We start from the raw sequence: 23,544 nt of genomic DNA, 5'->3' as shown, positions 1-23,544 counted from the left end.
AAGAACAGAAGGCTACATTAGTACCTCGTCTAGACTGTGGGGCATCACAGATAAACAGATCAGCACAGAGGAGGAAACAGTATTTAGTTATGGAATTTCAAGTATTGAGAAGTCCTTCTTATACATGAAACTATATCCTCTTTCTTTCACTGGAAAGCTCATGAAACTGGAAACCAAACTTCTGGCTGATAAGTTCAAAAAGTCAAATATCACATGCTTTGCTCATATGCAGAGTCTAGACATAAAATGGCAATAGCAACAGTAACAATGGAGCTTGAGTATAAAGGACGAATTCTCTTGGGGAGAGCTCAGCAGGAGGGGAAGGGGAAAAGGAGAGGGTACTACAGAATAAACACGGTAAGAGTGCATTACATGTATGTATACATTAAGATAGCATAATGAAACCCACTAAATACTGTTTGAAAAAGGGAAGAGAAGGAAGGAGGACTAAAGGAGTATAATAGAGGGAGTGAATTTGATTAAAGTACATTGTGTGTAGCTATAGAAATATCACAATGAAATCTCTGTACAATTAATGTATGCTAATAAACAACAAAAAATTTCTGGCTGAGAGCTGTGTGAATGATCTGAGAGGCAACCTGGCTACTCTTATCTCTGACTAGATGTTGATCATCCCTAACTCAAAGCTCTGAGATGTTCCAACATCCAAAACTGAGATAAGAGCTGACCAAAAGTGGAAAAATCCAATCCTGTGACAAATTACAGTCAAACTGCAGGTGCGCTAACAATATTGTATAAAATTACCCTCAGGCTATTGGAGTAAGAAATATATGAAACATAAATAAGTTTTGTGTTTAGACTTAGCTTCCGTCCCCAAGATACATCATTATGTACATGCAAATATTCCAAAACTCAAAAAATAAAAAATCCAAAATCCAAAAGCTTTCTAGTCCCTAGCATTTCCAACAAGGGATTCTTAACCTGTACCTGGAAAGCTCTTCTTTACAGACTATCTGAAGTCAGCTTCCCTGCAGTTCATACCTGGTTCTCGCTTTACATTCTGGACCAGTCTCATAACTGAGAACAAGTCATGTCTGGGCAGCACACTAATTGTGTAGGGCTGCCTGTCACTGAAACATATTCAATATTTCTGGCTCCCACTCACTAAGTGGGTTATTATGACTACCAAAGACACACCACCCATAAATTTCTAAGCTCTCTCCCATCCTCACAAGGGAACCTAGCGACCCAGATTTTTGGCTAGTTACCTAGAACATACATATTCCTTGTTCCCTGGCCCTGCAAATATACCAAGAAAGTCTCATGTAGCTAGCCTGTGGAAGCCTGGGAACTAACTCTATCTAAATCTCAATCTCTCAATCCACCTACCTATTCAGGGTCTTGCAATGTAGACCAGGCTGGTCTCCAAGTCCAGATCTCCTTGCCTCAGTCTCCTGAGTGCTGGGATTACAGGCATTTGCCATCAGATGTAGAATGAACTAGCTTGCTGGCAGTACTGGACTTTCAGATCAAGCCTTGCACTTGTGCTCTACCACGTGAGCCACACCTCCAGTGCTTTTTGCTTTAGGTTAATTTTCAGATGGTGTCTTGCCTTTGGCCTGGGGTCAGGCTTGGACTATGATCCACCTACCTATAACCTCCCACATAGCTGTGATGACAGGCATTCCCTACCATGCCCAGCTTGTTTTGTTCAGATAGGGTCTTACTAACGTTTTGCATAGGCTGGCCTTAGCCCACAATCCTCTGATATCTGCCTCCTGAATACCTGGGATTACAAGTGTGACCATGCCTGGCTTTAACTAGCTTTTCTTTATTATGTGGTCTGCAGACTCAAAATCATGACCACCTTTGTCTTCAAATATTAGAATGCTAGGCCCATCTTAAAACACTGCATTAAGGACTGGACAGAGGATCACAAATGCAATTTAAAATACGTAATGGGTTCCACATATTTCTCATAGTATTTGTGATTATTCTCATAATTTTTGCTTTTCTCTGTCATCTAACATTCAGGTGCTTAACATTAATGTACATTCACTATCCAGAGACCAATCAATTCATGATGACAGCCCTCGTGGAGCTGAGTTCTAGCCAGAAAGGGATGCTGAAAAACTCCAAAGAAGAAAATGATGAACTCCTGTAGAATCACCAACTCATATCACTTAGCTTTCATAGTGAGGGAAACAAGAGAGGGGACACAGTAATCAGATTTTATGTTTCTTTCATACCATATTACACAAGTTTTGCCTATACTTACAAGTAATTTGCAATAATCCAGTAAAATAGATTATCTAAATATAGTTCACCAACATCTTTTCAATTCTATTGAATGAAAGTAACAGCAATAACTGTTCATTCACTTTATAAGTCAATACCACAGACTCTCAATATAAGCTTAGTGGGAAGGGGATGTGATGCTGGGTGAATATCCTAAAATGACAATGTCTTGTTTTCTAGGTGAAACCTCAGGAATTTTGGCATTTCATGTCTTCTCTGGCATTGGTCTCTAGGCCAGTGGAAACCAAACTTCTGAATGATAAGTTTGCTAACCATCACTAGAAACCTAGATTTAAAATAATAAAGTTTATTTTTCAGTTTGCTTTTGGAATTGAATACTAATTCAAATCAACCCATAAGCTTCAGACATTGCTGAATGAACAGGGAAAATCTGAGATTAGGATTATATTATTTTCTCTAAAATAATACAGCCAACTTTTTTATATGACAAGTTGGGGCAGAGAGGGTGCAACTCAATCAGTACAAGCCAAGAAGTTGTTTCAAGAAGCTTCTTCTCTACTGTTTAACAATTTTTATAATTTATACTGAGGAAAAGTGAGGAAAGTAAGAAAAGGTCAAACCTGGTAAGCCAGATGGGCTCCTACAGCACCTAGAGCAGTGTAGTAGGGAGCAGTCTGACCAGTGTTCACTCCTACCAGGCTCAGGGCCCCCAGCATGGCGACACTGAAGCCACTGAGCCACTGCTTCGTTTTTTCTCTGAAGAGCAGTGCTGTGGACTTGAGACCAATCACAGCATCGTCTTTTTTGTCCTAGTATCAGAAAGCAATAATAAACTATTTTGGTATTTAATCAGAATATCACAAAATTCCTATTTTTAAAATATACAACTGAGCAGTTTTTAACATAATCATAATTACAGAAGAAAATGTATTTAAAAAGTATGAACTGTTATTACAATCTGTGAAAGGTAATGGTGACTCAGAAATAAACTGACCAGTAGTGAATGTATAGGCAAATCCCCACATACCATTCTTTTTATTTAATTTTATTACACTTCTACTGTATTAGGATCAAAACTCAACTCTTAGCCAGGCACCAGTGGCTCATGCCTGTAAACTGAGCTACTCAGGAGGCAGAGATCAGGAGGATTACAGTTCAAAGCCAGCCCAGGTAAATAATTCATGGGACTCTATCTCGGAAAAAAAACTTCACAAAAATAGGGCTGGTGGAGTGGCTCATTGTGAAGGCCCTGAGTTCAAGCCCCAGTACTGCAAAGACAAAACAAAACAAAACCAAACCTCAACTCTTAATTCTTTACATAGCTCCTTTCTATCTCAGAGTTTTCAAATCAGTAATTTCTTGTACATTTTAGGTTCAATCAGAGATGTATAAAAATGCTCAGCACATAACCCCATTTATCTACTTCCTACTTTTGGCCTGTTTATTCCTTTCCTCTCTCATCAAGCCCTTTCCCTGTAATCAGAGATAGGTCTTTTTATTTATTTGCAGCTCTAGGAATTGAAACCAAGGCATTTTGCATGCTAGGTAAGCACTCTACATCTTGAGTCACACTCCCCCTTCCACCATCTTTTTTGTTTGTATTTTGTTTTTGAGACAGGGTCTCAAGACACTTTTATTTTTTTGAAACAGGGTCTCTCCCAGGTTGGTGTTGAACTCGTAATCTTCCTGCCTCTCTCAGCCTCCCAAGTGCTGGGATTAAAGTGTATGCCACCATGCCCAGCTTCATGATGCATTCTTTTTTTTTAGTGGGACTGGGGTTTCAATTCAGGGCTTGGCCCTCACAAAGCAGGTGCTGTACTTCTTTTTTTTTCCTTTTTCCTTTATTATTCATATGTGTATACAAGGCTTGGTTCATTTCTCCCCCCTGCCCCCATCCCCTCCCTTACCACCCACTCCGCCCCCTCCCTCAATACCCAGCAGAAACTATTTTGCCCTTATTTCTAATTTTGTTGTAGAGAGAGTATAAGCAATAATAGGAAGGAACAAGGGTTTCTGCTGGTTGAGATAAGGATAGCTATACAGGGCATTGACTCACATTGATTTCCTGTGCGTGGGTGTTACCTTCTAGGTTAATTCTTCTTGAACTAACCTTTTCTCTAGTACCTGTTCCCCTTTTCCTATTGGCCTCAGTTGCTTTTAAGGTATCTGCTTTAGTTTCTCTGCGTTGAGGGCAACAAATGCTAGCTAATTTTTTAGGTGTCTTGCCTATCCTCACTTTGAGCCACACCTCCAGTCTATTTTGCTCTGGTTGTTTATGATCTTTTTAAAAAATTATCATTATTTTTCTAAACTATGATTATGATTTTTTTTTTCAGACCCACTTTAATCATGCTTTTCACTACATAGTGCTGAGGGGTGGAAGATGGTAACTGTTTTCAGGTAAATTCACCAGGCATCGTTCCTCCTGTCCCAAGGTGAATAGCTGGAGCTTCTGACAACAGAAAAATACTTTGTTCTCAGGGAATCCTACTCCTGGGCTGAAAACAGGATTTCAGGAAGAACGAAGACCAAGGAAAGGGCAAACTAGTCAAGGGAGCCAGGGTGATGTTTGAATTCTTCCCAGTGGAAACTAACTAGACTTGTAGTTAGTTCCTCCTAAAGGAAACACCCAGATCTAGCCACTCCCACTCGAGGCTGCAGTGCCTCCCCAGGGAGACTGAGGGTAATGTTCATTTCATAACACTCCTCCTGGCAGTGCACCCACACAAGCTCGAAGCGTGAGCACTTGGTAGCCCTCTGCGACAGAAGCAGTCTTCCTCTGTTGGCCGTCAGCTGCTGCTTTTGGCCTGGCCATGAAGGAGCAGCCAGAACATGTATGGCTTTGTGGTGCAGGAAGGGCCAGAATAAGAGCAAAGCAAATCAGATGTATGTTCTGGGGCTGGGATGCCATGGTGCCTGACCAGTCACAGCTCTGTGGACCACAGGGCCTGTGTCCTCAATTAATTCTTCTGTGGGCGGTTTCTGTTCAGGATAGCTTTAGGCACAAATTCCAGCTTGTCATTAAGGCTTACCACCTAAGTGTGGTCCTTGCCTAGCAGCTCATGCACCTTGTGATCTTCCCAATACTGTGAGATGCTCTTCTCTCCACAGCCTGGGAGGCCTTTCTCCTGATGAACCATTCCAGGTGGTGACCCACAGCCATGAAAGCCACAGGAAACATGATACAGGGGGCATAGGCTCACACTACAGTCCAAAGCATGGGCCACATGTCATCTGCGGCCCAGCCCACACTCTTTAGCCTGGCCAGCTCTCCACCACCTAGCCAGGAGCACCAACGAAGTGGCTCCCAGCGGCCCATGGGGGCCTGGTTAGGCATTCTTCACTTAAAGAATGTGTCATGAGCTGGGCACTGGTGGCTCACACCTGTAATCCTAGCTACTTGACAGGCTGAGATCAGGAGGCTCGCCATTCAAGGCCAGCCTGGGCAAATAGTTAGCAAGACCCTATCTCAAAAATACCCAACATAAAAAAGGGCTGGCAGAGTGGCTCTAGTGGCAGAGCGCCTGCCTAGCAAGTTTGAGGCCATGAGTTCAAATCCCAGTACCAAAAACTTAAAGTACACAATCCAGAGACTCTGAGTTTAAATCTTAGCTCTGCAATCCACTGATGCAAATAAGTTACTTCTCTACACATTTCCTTGTCTGTAAAATGAGGATAGTACAAATAAGTACCTTCCTCACAGGCTACTATGGAGGTTAACTTAGAATTTGCGAAGTATTTAAAGTAGTACCTGGCATACAGTAAATATTATTTAAGTGCATGTAAATGAAAACTAGTTGAACTCTTTGGTAAACATACACAAACAAATATTTTGTTGGCGCCATGGAACTGCCTTTCTTTTTAGCAAAAAGTACTCTCTCTTTCTTTCCTTCTTTCCTTTCCCTCCTTCCCTTCCTTCCTTTTTTTTTGGTGGTACTGGCAGTTGAACTCAGGGCCTTGTGCTTGCTAGGCAGGCGTTCTACCACTTGAACCATTGGTTCTTATTGTAGAGTTCTTAGAAAACAATACCTAATGCAAAGTTATGAAAAAGACATAGTTTCTTTACCTGATGGGCATATATAGTATCATATACCAGTGTCCACATAACTCCAGAAAAATAAAGAGGAAGACACACAGATGGATCACAGGAGCCCTTGATAGCAGACCATCCAAGCAGTGTTCCCCAATTAAAAGTCAACCCTACGATTCGCAAAACATAAAGAAGGGAAAGTCAAAATATACTTTAGCACACCACAAGAAAGGAGAGGGGTGTCAGCATGTATTATGTGCTTGTTGCATACTGGGCTCTGGGTATGCTGTTCTCTTTGTTTTTTCACTAAATCCTCTTTCAACCCTTTGTGGTAGTTATTAGCTTCATCTTACAAAAAAAGGAACAGATTCAAAGAGTTCAACATAGATATTAGAAAGAACACTGTCCCTAATAAGGTCAGCAGGAGTTACCTCGTTCTGTGCCTGGCAGCCAGTAAGCTGCTGGGACTCAGCTTAGACCTACCTGACTCAAAATCTATGTTCTTTCCATCACCACTTACATCACCTGTAAGTTATAGAAACAAGAGTACAGATAGGAACACTTGCCTTTTCTACAAGCCCATTCTCTCTGAGGACTACAAATAAACACCTAAGTGGTAACAACTGCTAAAATCTTCATTTCCAAGTCTGAGCACTTCCCTAAGTTCCAGACTAGATAATGAGCTTTCCAACTTCAAGTCCCTCAGGCATCCTAAATCCAACGTGTCCCAAATACCTTCCAAGATTCTTCTAAGATCCTCTTTCTCCTCTCATATTGCCTGTTTCCACTCAGAATACCCTCTTCTTAATTCCCATATGATCATGATGCCACCTTGTGCTGCAGTGACCTGCTTATCTGCTGTCTCCTCCATCTCCTAAAGATGGTGAATTTATTTTTATCTTCCATGTACTTGGTGCAATTCCTGGCACAATGTAAAAGTAGCAATGCAATAAATGCTTGAAGTAAATATGCCAGCTTTTGAATAGTATGTTGTATGTAGGAAATGCTTATGCTTTTACCAAGACTCCTAGAGTAGTTGAAAATGTAAACTTTTTTTTAATAATGAAAAGAAAGAGCGTAATTAATAAGAGGATCTTAGAAGAAGATAAGTATCTCATCACAACTTTCCCACAAGTAAGGCTCTCATCAATTCCATCAATTTCTTAGAAAGTCTTTTTTTTTTAATTGGAAAAATGATTTAAAGAACTAGAATCACTCTAGGAACAGCACAGAATGTTCTAGAAATAGAGTACCTTGGAATACATTTTGACTTACCTATTTTCCTCTTTTCGCCAACAAATAACATATCTAATAGCTGCCTTGTGTTAAATGCTATGCTAGATGCCTAGCTATGTATAAAGAATGTCTTATCTTTCAGTCATTTACAATTTATTAATGGGAGACATAGGAGGCTGTCAATACAATTTTGTTGAAATGAGTAAATGCCATGTGAGAGTGCTAGGGAAGCCAGAGGAGGCTAATGTCCTCATGAAAGGCCCATGCAAGGCTTCGCAGAACAGGAGCTGTCTGTATGATCACACAGACTTTTAACTTCGTTCTCCTGCCACAGAGGGCTTCTTACCCCATGTTCCAAACTCTTTAAGGTACCTAGATCAACCATCCTTTCATGACATGCCTAGATTTTTAAAAAGCATTTCAGAAAATAAGAATGATGATGATAACCTTTATAAATACACAAGATTTCTTAGCCAAAAGAATAACTAATTGCTTTCCTTTAAAATGTGAAAATTTATTCTTGTTTGAAAAATTTCATGACTGACATTTTATCTCTTTCTATACACATATAATATGTAAAAGTGAATTTTGAGAGTCACTGAAAGAAACACTTAGGTATTTCAAGCTTACCCAGGGCTAACTGAGGCCAGTAGGTAATTCTTTTCATTAGTGGATAGGTGACAACAAGAAGTAAGGATGCTGCTCCCAGAGCTATGCTGAAAACAGAAAAAACTAGATTAACGGCACTGTAATTAGAAATTCACTAAATACTTTAAGATATTACAGTATACTAATTAGGAGATACTTTTATCTTAAAATAGTATTTTGCTATGCTCTTCCTAGACTGACTTTTCCTACCATAAATGATAAGGAGAAAAATATTTTAAATGTTACAAAACAACCAAACAAAATAGTAGCTAATGCATACAGTACTTTTATGTATTAGGCACTATTTTCTTTTGTTTGTTTTTTGAGACGGGGCCTCACTATGTAGCCCAGACTGGCTTGGAATTCACCATGTAACACAGGCTGGAGATCTTCCTGCGTTCATCTTCCAGTAGAGGCATGTGTCCCCACATCTGACTTATTAGGCACCATTCTAAATGCTTTACATTTGTTAACTTACTATAATCTTCACAATGGCCCTAGAAGACAGGTAGTTTTTATTCTCATTCTCTTTTGCAGATGAGGAAATGGAAGCACAAGGAGATTAAATAATCTGCCAATTGTCTTTAGTGCTGGGGATCAAACACAGGGCCTTGTGCATACTAAGCAAGTACTCTACCATGGAGCTACATCCCCAGCTCCCAAGCCTCAATCCTAAAATAATCTGGCTTCACAGTGCAGTCTATTAGCCACTATACACTACTGCTTCTCTAAACTACTTCCAAACCTTAAAGTGACCAGTAAACTGAAATATCTAACAAAGAATTTATTAGAGTCAGGACATCTCTCTTTGCATTCACAGTGGGGTGTAACTTCTCAAGAAAAGTAAAGCTACTATGGAAATATGACATTCTTGGGTATCTCACAGTTTATCTAACACCCCTGCTTCAAGAATAGCCTTCTAAAGTTATAAAGGGGTTCTCCTGCTGCTGATGCTATCAAGGCAGGCATGCAATTATGCTTAGTCTCTAAAGGAATACTTATTTGCTGATACCTCCTACCCTTTTTTTTCCCTCTTTGAAGTACTTTGTAAGCAGTCATCTAATATACGAAAGTTTAATTGTGTCTCTGTTTAAGAGAATAAATCCTCCCACTTCTCCTTTTGTCACTTTCATCAGTGACACAGTTCCTCTTTTTTGCAAAACGAGTATAATCACTTCTGCTTCCATGCACTTCCGAAGTTAACTGTCAGTATACATAAAATTATACAACATATATGACTGTACGCACACTTGAAGAACCTATGAAAGTGCCTGTGTCCCTTAGGGAACACACAGTGAAAATACTGAAGGTACTTCAGAATAAATTAGTGCTGATCGAACTTGTTTGGCTGAAAGCATTCTGGAAGTAGATTTGACAGTGCATGGTGAGTTACTGCATTTGTGCTTGCTAACTTACAATCACTGCAGAAATGGCCAATAAATAGTTTTCTGATAAAGATATTTCTATTTCAGTTTATTTCTACATTCTCCAACTCAGTGAGGTTTTATACATAATTACGAAAAACACATTTAATGTACCTGTAGTAATTCAGACACAGAAGGACACCCAGTGCCAAGGTCAGCTGTCCCCCAAGAAAAACAAAGGATTGGAAAGTTGAAATGTCTCCAGCGGCTATTGGGCGACATGCTGTTCTTGTAACCTTAACATAGAAAAAAAAGAGATGCCTTAGTCTCATGTAATGACCCAATCATCTATTTAAACATTTAATTAAGAGACTGGCTCATGGTAGACACTAAGGTACAAATATGAACACAGCAAAGTCAACATCCTGATACTGCCAAGAACACTACATGTTTAAAATAGCTTTGAAAAGACTTAAAAATTCCCACCATTCATTCCCCTTTTCCTTCTATTTCCCATTCCCATCTCCAAAGAAATAAATAATTCTAGGTAGTCAGCTTAGTAAATACATATGTTCAATTTTCATAGAGAAAAGAGGTACAACAATAATGAGAATTCTCACGAAAGAGGAAATTACCACTCCTAGGCATATATCCAAAGGTGTGTGTCAAGATACAATGAGTCAAAGAATAAGTCAAGGTACAATAAAGACTAGTGCACACCCATGTTTATAGCCAAGCTACGGAAACAGTACAGATGTCCTACAACTGATAAATGGATTAAGAAAATGTGGATACTATTCAGCCATAAAGAAGAATGAAATTTTCTTATTCACAGGTAAATGGATGGAACTGGAGAACATCACGTTAAGTGAAATAAGCCAGGTTCAAAAAAACAATGGTGACATGTTTTTCTCTCATATGCTAAAGATAGATACAAATACAAACATTTCATTCATACATGCACACATATATATCTATATATAGAGATATACACAACATGTTTCCAAGAGTGGAACTGTTAAAGGAGACTAAGGGAGGAGGAAAAGAAGAAAAGAATGATAGAAAATTAATAATATTGAAATATATCATATCTGTGTAGGAACAACACAACAAAACACACGGAATACTGCTGAACAATACAAGGTAGGGGGGAAAAGGGTAAGGAAGACTAATGGGGGGGGTTAGATTGAGTAAAATACAATATATTTATAGGTAAAATACCAGGGTAAAACCCCAATGAACAATGAATAGACAATCAATGAAGGACAGGAATGTAAAACAAGTTATGTGAAAGGGAGGGCACTAGTGGGAGGGGGAGGGTACATGAAGAAGTACTATCTATATGTGGAACATATATGGTATTTTCTATATACGGACCACTGAAACCTGTTGAAGTCACTTTAAGAAGGGAAATGTAGAAATCTGGGGAAAAATCATGACTTGTTTCAACAGTTTTTGCTCATTTTTAGACTGAAAGATGACTGCCTAGAGTTACCTTATTCTGTTTAATTAAATCAATTTTTTCTCTAAAAAAAAGGGGGGGTGAGGAAGGAGCATGGGGAAAGGGAGAATAATGGAGGAGATGTCCAAACTGGGGTACGAGTTTATGTATATATGGAAATGTCACAATAAAACTTCCTATTATGTATGACCATAATATACTAGTAAAAACATTTACAAAATGAAGCCAGCTTCATTTTTTCAGGTTTTGGCAAACCTGACTAAAATGAGGAGAGAAAAAACCCAAATTAGTAGAATCAGGAATGCAAAAGGGGAGATAACAACAAACACCATGGAAATCCAGGAAATCATCAGAGACTACTTTGAGAACCTATATTCAAATAAATTTGAAAATCTAAAAGAAATGGACAGATTTTTAGATACATATGATCATCCAAAACTGAACCAAGAGGAAATTAATCACCTGAATAGATCTATAACACAAAATGAAATTGAAGCAGCAATCAAGAGTCTCCCCAAAAAGAAAAGTCCAGGACCTGATGGATTTTCTGCTGAATTCTATCAGACCTTTAAAGAAGAACTGATACCAACCCTCCTTAAACTGTTCCACGAAATAGAAAGGGAAGGAAAACTGCCAAACACATTTTATGAAGCCAATATTACACTTATCCCAAAACCAGCCAAAGACACCTCCAAAAAGGAGAACTATATGCCAATCTCCTTAATGAACACTGATGCAAAAATCCTCAACAAAATAATGGCAAACCGAATTCAACAACACATCAAAAAGATCATTCACCATGACCAAGTAGGCTTCATCCCAGGAATAAAGGGGTGGTTCAACATACGAAAATCAATAAACGTAACAAACCACATTAACAGAAGCAAAGACAAAAACCACTTGTTTATGCGGCACTATTCACAATAGCCAAGTTATGGAAACAGCCAAGATGCCCCACCACTGACGAATGGATTAAGAAAATGTGGTATCTATACACAATGGAATTCTATGCAGCCATGAAGAAGAACGAAAAGTTATCATTCGCTGGTAAATGGATGGAATTGGAGAACATCATTCTGAGTGAGGTTAGCCTGGCCCAAAAGACCAAAAGTCGTATGTTCTCCCTCATATGTGGACATTAGATCAAGGGCAAACACAACAAGGGGATTGGACTTTGAGCACATGATAAAAGCGAGAGCACACAAGGGAGGGGTGAGGATAGGTAAGACACCTAAAAAATTAGCTAGAATTTGTTGCCCTTAACACAGGGAAACTAAAAGTAGATACCTTAAAAGCAACTGAGGCCAATAGGAAAAGGGGACCAGGAACTAGAGAAAAGGTTAGATTAAAAAGAATTAACCTAGAAGGTAACACACACGCACAGGAAATTAATGTGAGTCAACTCCCTGTATAGCTATCCTTATCTCAACCAGCAAAAACACTTGTTCCTTCCTATTATTGCTTATATTCTCTCTTCAACAAAATTAGAGATAAGGGAAAAATAGTTTCTGCTGGCTATTGAGAGGGTGGGGGGCAGAAGGAGGGAGTGGAGTGGGTGGTAATGGAGGGGGTGAGGGCATGGGGGAGAAATGACCCAAGCCTTGTATGCACATATGAATAATAAAACAATAAAAAAAAAGAAAAGGGAAAAAAATGTGTCTATGGAATACTACTTAGTGCAGTACTGACTATACTCAAACGTTAAGGCAAACTCACTGTGAGAATGTGAACGGACAGAGCTACTGAACAGACAAATCACAGGTAGGCCCTGTTCTTTTCCTCCATGAAATGTGATTATCCTAAACTCACCCACAAATAAAGAATACAACCAAAAATTTCAACAGTGCTGGAAGTTAAGAACTCAGGATCTGCGATTACAGAGCACAGCATTTTGAAGTTAATTCCATCACTTACGGGCTGAATTTTGGCAAATTAGTTAACCTTTCCCAGACTGAGGTTGTTTTCTTGTTAAAGGAAAAGCAGAGGGGAAGTAATAATAGCACCTACCTGATAGGTGAATGTCACAGGTATACAAACATGCAATAAATTTTCTTAATTTCACATATCTTTATGACTGATATCAAAAGTTAGCAAACTATGGCCTGTGGAACAAATCCAACCTACTGCCTATTTTTGTCTGACTAATGAGCTAAGAATAGTTTTTACATTTTTTAAATGGCTGGCAATAACTTTTTAAGAGTAATATATTGCAACACAGGAAAATAACAGAAAATTCACATTTCAGAGCTCACAAATAAAGTTTTGTGTGGTGAAACACAGCTACACCAATTTTGTGCATATTGTCTATGGCTGCTTTCACTCTTCCACAAAGAGTTTATTAATCACAAAGATGACTGGCCCACAAAGCCTAAAATATTTGCTAACTGGTCCTTTACAGAAGAATTCGCTATGCCATAAGGAAGCTTCTGAAAAGCTGTGGAGAGTGACTAATCCTGGTTAGAGTACCAGTGCTAGATCTTTACCCCTGTCTTGAGTCCTAAAACTTCAAACTGGAGACAGTACTTATGTTTTTGTATTTGTTTCAGGGTATTATTATTTCTCTAGCAGGTACTTGAATGTTTTTGGTGTGCTGCTACACTAAGAGCATCATTTCACTAAACCCTCACTCACAAGTCTTTGCTATTTCAAATGAAACTGAGGAGAGGCTCAGTAACTTTCCAGAGCACAGCTGCTATGGGTTCTCCTAGCCACAATATTACACTGCCCCTTCTGTATAGAATTACCTAGCTAAATTTGAAAGCTGCAAATAAACAAGTACTCCAAGAAGATGAAAATGATGTAACATGATGATCAAAACATATATTATGAAACCAGAACATTCATACTTTACCAAATCAGATGATTAATACCTATGTGTTGAGATTATTTCAAAGTTCTTAACCTAATGTTTGTCATACATTCATGTGGCTGGCAAATCACTAAAAGCATCAACAAACACACTTAACCTACATATCCTAATAGCAATTCACTTACCACTTAATGTTTCACCAATTTACTTAACATGCAGTACATTACGCTAAACCCTAGGCCATAAAATGTCTCGATGATGGCTTTATTGCCTTTAACAAACTGAAGCAAGCATTATACACCAAGCTTTTTAACTCATCCTTTAAGAGACAGACATAGGGCTGGTGGTGTAACTCAGTGATAGAACGCCTGCCTAGCATGTGAGAGGCCCTGAGTTTGATCCCCAGCACCACAAAATAAAGCATGTGAGATTCCCCCAAACTACAAGATAAGTTTATTTAAAAAAATACATACATAATATTTTAAAATTCAAGTTAGCAAAACCATTTCAATAGCTATGAAACATTTATGCTTTGTTGTATGTTGACATACAACCTGGACTCTTCTAGTTGGAGAAAAATGGCATGAGGGAGATTTCTAATCAGTTCTCTTTCATCTAGAGGAAAAAAAAATCAATTAAGGGAGAGCTAAAAAGGTGGTTCTTTTATTTTAAAAATGGAAAAAGCTGATTGGTTTGATATATTTATTTATGCATATATATAGAAAGAGAGCTCTATCTACAATACTAGGGTTCAAACCCAGGGGCCTGCATATGCTAGGCAAGCCCTTTACCACTGAGCTACACTCTCATCCCTTGTTTTATTGAGAGGGTCTCGCTATGTAGCCCACACTACAATCAAGCTACAATCCTCGCACTTCAGCCTAAGTGCTAGAATTACAGGCATGCACCACTATTCCAAACCAGAATATATTAATGAAGCTTTTTGAGATAATTGTAGACTTACATGCAATTTTAAGAATACAAAAACCCCACATACCCTTTATCCAGGTCCAATAGCAACATCATGCAAAAGTATGGCACAATCTCACAACCATGATTTTGACATTGATTCAGTCAAGGAATCTAACACTACCGTCCAGGATCTCTCATGATAGTCATACCTATTTACCTCCTGCCTCCATTTTCTCCTTAATTCCTGGCATCATATCTACTTGCCATTTCTATAACATTGTCATATCAAGAATGTTATATAAATGGAAGCACACAGTAATAACATTTTCAGATTTTTTTTTTCCTCTCAATGTAATTCTCTGGAAATTCACCCAGGTTGTTGCATGTTTTGTTTCTTTTTGCTGCTGTAGTTTTCCATGGCATGGATTACCAAACATCGTTTATTTACTGCTGAAGGACAACTGGTTGATTCCAGTTTGGGGCTATTACAAGTAACTCTGATGTACAGATTTTTGTGTGAACCTAAGTTTTTATTTCTCTGGGATAAGGAGTACAACTGCTGAACTGGATGGCATGTTTAGATGAGTAACAACAAACCAAACTGTCAATCTTTTCTAAAGTGGTTGTACCGCTTCACTGTCCTACCAGCAACGAATGAGTGGTGAAGTCTCTCTGTTCTCATCAGCATTTGGTGGTGTCACTATTTTCTATTTCAGCCACTCTGGAAAGTTTGTAGTGATATTTTGTTGCAGTTTAAGTTTGCATTTACAAAAAAGCCAAGCATGCTGAATGTACCTCATGTGCTACTTTGCCATCTACGTATCTTCTTTGGTGAAATATCTTTATCCATCCTCTAATCAGATTTTTATTTATTGTTCAGTTTTGAGAGTTCTTTTTTCCCCTTTGGTAGGACTGGTGTTTGAACTCAAGCCTTCATGTGTGCAAAGCAGGTGCTCTAGAGAGTTCTGGATACCAGTTTTTCCTGGTCTGTAGCTTCCCTTTTAATCCTCTTGAAAAGATCTTTCTCACATCAAAATTTGCTTTTGTGAAGTCCAATTTAGCAATATTTCCTTTTATGGATTATGCTTTTAGTATTTCTCTCTTTCTGCTTTCAAGAGTTTAAAGTTGCTTTAGTTTTCAAAAGTTTGACTATGATGTATCTTAGTGTGGATTTCTTTATCATGTTTGGAGGTTGCTCACTTTCTTAAAAATGTAGGTTTACGTCTTCTGCCAAATTTGGGACATTTTCAGCTATTATTTCTTCAAGTAGTTTCCAGCTCCATCTACCTTTTCTGTCCTTCTAATGAAGCCAGTGTTAAATCACTTAGCATTGTCCCACAGGTCCTCAGACTTCATTTTTTTCCAGTCTATTTTCTCTATTTTTTGAGTGGGGATAGAGCCCAGAGCATTCTGCATGCCAGGAAAGTGCTCTACCCCTTGAGACATACCCCTGGATCTTTTGTTTGTATTGTTTTTGAGAAAGGGTCTTGCTAACTTTACCTAGGCTGGTCTCAAACCTCTGATCTTCCTGCTTTCACCTCTGGAATAGTTAGGATTATAGGCATATACCACCATGCTGGTCCCCTGAATGGAGTATTCCTATTGTTCTATCTCCAGTTCATTGTTTCTTCCTCTGTCCCCTCCATTCTGCTGTTTAGCCCAGTCACTGAATTTTTATTGCAATCACTGTATTTTTTTCAGTTCTAATACTTCTATTTGGTTCTCCTTTATATTTTCTATTCCTTTGCTGAGACTTCTAATTTTCCATGTGCGTTTTCAAGCATGTCTATCACTGCTCACTGAAGCGTACTTGTGATCACCTCTTTAAAAATCTTTTTCAGATAATTCTAACATCTCTGCCATTTCAGTTCTTCATTGATCAACTGTCTTTTTTTCACTCTAGTTAAGATTTTCCTAGTTCTTTTATGACAAGTGATTTTTAACTCTGGATCTCATTTAAACCTTGTTGTAACTATTTCTTTCTTTCTTTTTTTTTTTTTAACACTGCTTTGGCAAGGGAATGAGTTGGGGATGCTTTCTAATTATCACCAAGTAGAGTTAGAAGTTCAAGAATGCCACCTGGCCATTACTGACACCTGACAAGTCGGCTTTGGTTGGGGCTTTCCTTTGCTGTACCCGCTGGTTATTTCCAGGATGCTGGCTTTTCAGTTCCAAGACTGGGATACACAAGGCAAAAAACTAAAATCCAGAAAACTCACCAGCATGTTGTTCTTTGGGTCCTGAGGTCCCTAGCTAGTCTAGTGACCTCTAGTGATTGCAATAAAAATTCTTCTTGTTTTATATAAATTTGTCCACGAACTTTAGTTGTACTTAGTGGGAAGTTGTACTTAGGTGTTCCCACCACTTGAACGGACCAAGTTATACTAGGGATAACAGCGTAATCCTATTCTAGAGTCCATATCGACAATAGGGTTTATGACCTCGATGTTGGATCAGGACATCCTAATGGTGCAACCACTATTAATGGTTCGTTTGTTCAACGATTAAAGTCCTACATGATCTGAGTTCAGACTAGAGTAATCCAGGTTGGTTTCTATCTATTTACAAGTTTCTCCCAATAGGAAAGGACAAGAGAAAAAAGGCCAACTCCCCTTCAGAGCCTTAAACCCAACAAATGCACTAACATTAATCTACTAAATTATTTACCCTACCTACCCTAGAGCAGGGCTAGTTAAGGTGGCAGAGCCTGGTAATTGCATAACACTTAAAACTTTACCCTCAGAGGTTCAACTCCTCTCCTTAACATTTCATGTTCATTATAAATGTACTCACATTAACAATTCCTATCCTACTAGCAATAGTATTCTTAACCCTTGTAGAATGAAAACTCCTAGGATATATACAATTACAAAAAAGCCCAAGTGTAGTAGGCTCCTATGGCATTCTCCAACCATTTGCTGATCCACTAAAACTGTTTATTAAAGAACCTATGCGACCACTAGCCTCTTCCCCACTACTATTTTCCATCACCCCAACCCTAGCACTCACCCTAGCTCTCATTATATGAATCCCATTCCCAATACCACAACCCTTAATCAATATAAACTTTGGTATCCTATTTACCCTAGCAACCTCTAGCCTATCCGTCTATGCCATCCTATGATCAGACTGATCATCAAATTCTAAATATGCCCTAATCGGACCACTCCGAGCAGTTGCACAAACAATCTCATATGAAGTCTCCCTTGCCATCATTGTCCTATCAGTAATACTTATAAACGGATCATTCACCATATTCTCACTAATCACAACACAAGAACACATCAGACTCATCATCCCAACATGACCACTAGCCATGATATGATTTATCTCAACATTAGCAGAAACAAACCGAGCCCCCTTTGACCTAACCGAAGGGGAATCCGAACTTGTATCAGATTCAACGTAGAATATGCCGCTGGACCATTTGCCCTATTCTTTATAGCAGAATACATAAACATTATTATAATAAATGCTCTCACAACAATCATATTTCTAGGAGCATTCCACAATCCCCTAACCCCAGAACTATACAAAATCAACTTCACCATCAAAACCCTTTGCCTCCCCATATTATTCCTATGAATCCGAGCATCATACCCCCGATTCCGATATGATCAACTCATACACCTACTATGAAAAAACTTTCTCCCACTTACCTTGGCTGCCTGTATACTATATGTATCCCTCCCCACTGGCATATCAAGCATCCCCCCACAAATATAGAAATATGTCTGACAAAAGAGTTACTTTGATAGAGTAAAACATAGAGATTTAAATCCTCTTATTTCTAGAGCTATAGGAATTGAACCTAATCCTAAGAACTCAAAATTCTTTGTGCTACCGTCTTACACCTAACTCTAAAGTAAGGTCAGCTAAATAAGCTATCGGGCCCATACCCAAAAATGTTGATTTATACCCTTCCCATACTAATTAAACCCATTGCTAAATTAATTATCCTACTCACCATACTTATGGGAACAGTAATTACAATAATAAGTTCCCACTGACTAATAATATGAGCAGGCCTAGAAATAAATATATTAGCATTCATCCCCCTACTAATTAATAAAGGAAACCCATGATCTACAGAAGCAGCAACCAAATACTTCATAACACAAGCTACAGCATCCATACTACTCTTAATAGCAATTGTAATCAACTTACTAGATTCAGACCAATGATCTATCACCTATATACAAAACCCGATTACATCTTTCATAACCCTAATAGCATTAACTATAAAACTCGGACTAGCCCCATTTCACCTATGAGTACCAGAAGTCACCCAAGGAACTACCCTTGTATCTGGAATACTACTACTAACATGACAAAAACTAGCCCCAATCTCCATCCTATATCAACTAACACCATGAATCAACCACTAACTCATTATATCAATAACTCTACTATCAATCATAGTAGGAGGCTGAGGAGGACTAAACCAAACACAACTACGTAAAATCATAGCCTATTCATCAACTGCCCATATAGGATGAATAATAGCCATCATCTCGTATAACTCTATAGCCTTCATACTAAACCTAATCATTTACATTCTACTATCACCATATTTACAATAATTAACTATAACTCAAACACCAATACACTAACCCTAGCCCACTCCTGAAACATTACCCCAGTAATAACCCTAATATTGCTCATCTCACTCTTATCACTTGGAGGACTCCCACCACTAACAGGATTCTTACCAAAATGAATTATCATTAATGAATTAACAAAAAATAACCTAATCTTAATACCTACAATCATAGCCATACTAGCCCTACTAAAGTAGGGAAAAGTATGCCTACTCCATCTTCCTGGATGTAGAAGTCAAAAATCTACATAATTAGTTTTAACACTAGTCAAAGGAGTATGACTGAGATTTTTAGAATCTGACTAAAAATACATACAATAAAGCAACTCAGAAATTGTAATTTTGCATTTCATCTACAAATTCCCTATTCACCGACGTCATAGATCTTAAATTCATTTTTGTAGGTTACTAAGAACAAAATGCGTTTCAAATATTTAATCTCAAATGCTTACTTGCTTACCCAGATTCATTCCTTGAAAACTGTTATTAATTTATGGCACTATTTTTCATTTTCTGCAAGTCCTATACTTAGTTAGCAATTTTTTTTTTAAAGGAATGGTGAACTACCCCCAAACATTTTCCAGGATTACTTTGAAGCCTTATTCACATAGTGCATAGAGTGAAAAACTGATCCACAAGAGTGAACCTACAAATCAAGAAAATATATCTGCTGGCAGATCACAGCATCCCAACTGTGGCAGCATGGCACAGACATGATTTATCACTGAGCTCTTGCCACTCTTCCACTGCTTCCTGTTCTCTAGCCACGCACACATAGCATGTTATCAAACACAAACACTTCATCAGAGCCACATCTTTCTACCAGCTATTCCTTATGCCTACGGTGACTTTCACACTCCATTCTTTTTTTTTAAACCATGAGTTCAAAGCTTGCCTTTCTTTTATCTACAAAGTTCTCTCTGACCCTCTCCCTTAGGTTGAGGGAGATTGTCTTCAATAAGCTCCTAGTGTATACTATTCTCATAAGACTGCCACTGTATTATAATTACTACACCCTGTGGTTAGGAATGCTCTTCATGCAACCCTGGAACCTGTCACTGGGTCTCATCCCAACAAGTATTAATTAAATGTTTTTTCAATTAAAAATTAATTAATGCAACACTGTTCTATAAACTGAAAATTATTATAAATGTGCCTTGCTTAGGAAAATTGAGACCACAGGAAAGGTAAACCAGGGGTGATGATTCAGTTTATGTAAATTTATATATTATTCAGTTTATATAATTAACTATAGGTTTCTTCTCAATTCAAAGTTCACTTGATTATTTACTTGAGAGTTTAATGATCTTGTACTTGTTATGGCACAGCTGCTAGGATAAAAGGCAAACAAGATGGTCCCTTCTCTTGAGAAAATAACTAGCTGTTGAAGAACAAAGACATATTTATGCATTAGATATGTATGTATTAGAATATGCACAGAAAATAATGCAGAGGAATATAATGCAGTAAACTGTTAACTGAGTTTTCTTTAGGGTCTTGAAGAGGAGATAAGGGGCACTCGCATTTTCTATCCTTTGCATTTCTGCACTATCTGAATTTTTCAGACATAAGCATGTGTTACTTTCCTAAGGAGAAAAAAAGAAGGAAGGTTTTAATTACAGTAGCCTTCTTATCCATGGGGGATACATTCCAAGATCCCTGGTGGATGCTAGGGATCAGACAGTATGGAACCCTAAATATACTATGCTTTTTCTATACATATACATCTATGGTAATGTTTAATTTAAAAATTATCAATTATAGGTTACTAATAAAATAGAACAATTATAACAATATATTTTAATAAAAGAGATTTCAAAATGCTACTCAGAATGGTGCTTAATTTAAAATTTATGAATCACTTATTTCTGGAAGTTTCCATTTGGTTCCTGGTTAACTGAAATCTTGAAAAGCAAACTGAGGATAAAGAAGGGACTCCTGGATAGCCAATGCTAACAGGACTGCCTTGTTTCATTTAAATTAAGATTTGATTTACATAAGAATAGTTAAGGTTCTAAAATGTATCTCAAAGGAAGGGATGACGAATCTTTTGGACACTAAAAAGTTCATGATGGGCTTTTAACTTGCACTCCTAGCCTTTAACTCGTTTATCCTTAGCTACCAAATTCATAAATTACTTGTAAAAATAAAGTACACACCTTGCCTTGTGATCACTCTTGTGTTGAGAAAGAAAGATGCACTTTACACTAGCCATTCAGCGATACCAACACTTCTAATCTGGATTTCAGTGAGGACACTAAATGATCTTGCTGCTTTAAGAGGCATCTGAAAGTGATGTCACCATGTTACTCCGTAGAACTGAGAGGAGCGTCTCTGTTCCTTTCCAGGACGACACTACCTTTTTGTCGTAGTCACGGTCCCACATGTCATTAATAGTACAGCCTGCTCCACGCATCAGGATAGCTCCAGTGCCAAAGAGGGCTAACATGTGCCAATCTGGAAAACAACCAGGTTCAGCTGCCAAACCGATGCTCCAGGTACATGGCAAATAAAGTAGCCAGGTTCCTAAGCAAAAATAAAAAGATAAAAAAGGTAAAACTTCAAGTCAGTTAATTGTCTTCATTCGTTTAATTACATGTCCCAATGAAGTAAAGAACACTACAGGCAAAGTCAGAAAACACTAACAAAACTGGGAAAATAAATTTGCAAGTCATACTAAAGTATTCTCTTAATATGCAAAGAGCTCCTAGAAATGGAGAAGAAAAAGATCAGTAGTCCTGATGCACGGTTGACACGTGCAGGAATTTCAGATGCTCAGGGTTCTTGAGCCTGCTCTGAGAATGAAAGCACAGACAGACTCTAACAGCAGAGGTCGGAAAGATTTTATTTGCAGAGAATTTAGTTGCAGAAAAGAGAAGAGAAAGACTGCATATTGGAGAATGCAGGGGGACCCGGAAACCGGTGATCCTGTGGGTCAGGTTGGGGAGTGGGGTTTTATAGCCTATTTGCAGTGCCTGATGGCAGGAGATGCCTTTTAGATGCAAACTGACATTTCCTAGGGAGAAGTGTCTTCTTGACTACTTATCGCCTTTTGGGACCTCCCGCAGTCCAATTAAGAAATGGACAAGACACAATAAAAGTTCACAGAAAAAGAAATTCAAGTAAATGGCTCTTATACATATGTAGAGATACTCAACTATGAGAAACAGACATTAAAACTACATTCTGATAACAATATTTTCACCTATTATATTGGCAAAACCCAAAGTCTGACACGTGAACTTTGATAATTTACTTCTAAAAAAGTTTTTCAACTAATGTTTGTATATGATGCTTATTAGATAAATTATAAGTTTTCTAAGTTTTAATTCCCTATTTAGAGATATAAGAGAAACGGGATTTGGGGTAAAGATCGATCAAATCCTTCAGAAAAACGGAGAAATGACTAAAGTCCTGTTAGGGTACCTTTGAGGCTTGCAGCCCACTCAGCCTGAAACCGGCCATGGCTAACATGACCCAAGCCACCACTTATAGGAACTAAGGGAGGTGGGATGGTTTCTGGGAACAGGGACTGTTTCTGGTTAATCTTGCTAAACGGTATGAGTTAAGACACCCACCTGGTGTTTATCAAGTTCCTGATAAGTAATCTTTAAGTAATCTTGCCCCACCACCAGGATTTGGGTGATATCAGAAATATGTGACCCCAGGGGCCATAAAAATTGCTGTGTGACCATGACTAATATTTAAAAAATATAAAAGCAGCCTGAATTTTGTATTCGGGGGTCCTCGTTGAAACCCGCTGCGTCGGGCGGATACCCGGACCCCAGCTAGTTGGAAAATAAACCTCGCTTTGTGGCTTACATTATCGTGAGTGTCTTTTGTTCCTCTGAGGGGTGGTTGACCTTGGACCCCAACATCTGGAGGTCCCACCGAGATATCGGCCCCTCTCTGAGAGGAACAAATGGCCTCCGATACCGAGGTTTAGTTTAGAAAGACCACGGAAGGAGGATTGGCCACCTCCGTTTGGAGGGACTTAGAGTCCCTGTCTGAATTTGGTTGAGAATTCTCGTTGAGTGGAAGGAAGGGGTCACAGCCCTGGAGGCTCCACTATTGGAAGTCGTGGGAGACATCCCCAGCGGTCAGGAACCGTGCCAACGTCCTCAGTGTACGCCGTTTGGGCGGTCTTTGGGTAAGGATCCTGAATCTGGTGTCAATGGAATTACGCCTGTGAGAGTAGTCTGGTTGACCGGCCGGTACTTGTGCATGTTAGAGTCCTGTGCGAATTTGTTTGTCTGCTGGAAT

The 23,544-nt window shown here is 38.6% G+C and overlaps 1 protein-coding gene and 2 pseudogenes across 1 annotated transcript in view; 1 reads left to right on the top strand and 2 right to left on the bottom strand.

Annotated features, from left to right (window-relative positions):
* Positions 1–23,544, bottom strand: part of Coq2 (coenzyme Q2, polyprenyltransferase) — a 37,886-nt gene that overhangs the window by 2,128 nt on the left and 12,214 nt on the right. The window contains exons 2-6 of the mRNA XM_020159091.2: positions 21,641–21,807; positions 9,673–9,794; positions 8,117–8,202; positions 6,287–6,420; positions 2,841–3,029 (exon numbers count right to left, since the gene is read on the bottom strand). Of these exons, the coding sequence (XP_020014680.2) occupies positions 2,841–3,029; positions 6,287–6,420; positions 8,117–8,202; positions 9,673–9,794; positions 21,641–21,807 (698 nt within the window). The remainder of the gene's footprint in view (positions 1–2,840; positions 3,030–6,286; positions 6,421–8,116; positions 8,203–9,672; positions 9,795–21,640; positions 21,808–23,544) is intronic.
* On the bottom strand, positions 4,152–6,278 carry LOC109683309 (small integral membrane protein 12-like; annotated as a pseudogene).
* Positions 17,452–18,477, top strand: LOC141410936 (NADH-ubiquinone oxidoreductase chain 1-like; annotated as a pseudogene).

The sequence above is a fragment of the Castor canadensis genome, chromosome 9 (assembly GCF_047511655.1).
Source record: "Castor canadensis chromosome 9, mCasCan1.hap1v2, whole genome shotgun sequence".
Lineage (NCBI taxonomy): Eukaryota > Metazoa > Chordata > Mammalia > Rodentia > Castoridae > Castor > Castor canadensis.
The sequence above is the reverse complement of the archived record's forward strand: the minus strand, read 5'-3'. Positions and strand labels throughout refer to the sequence as shown.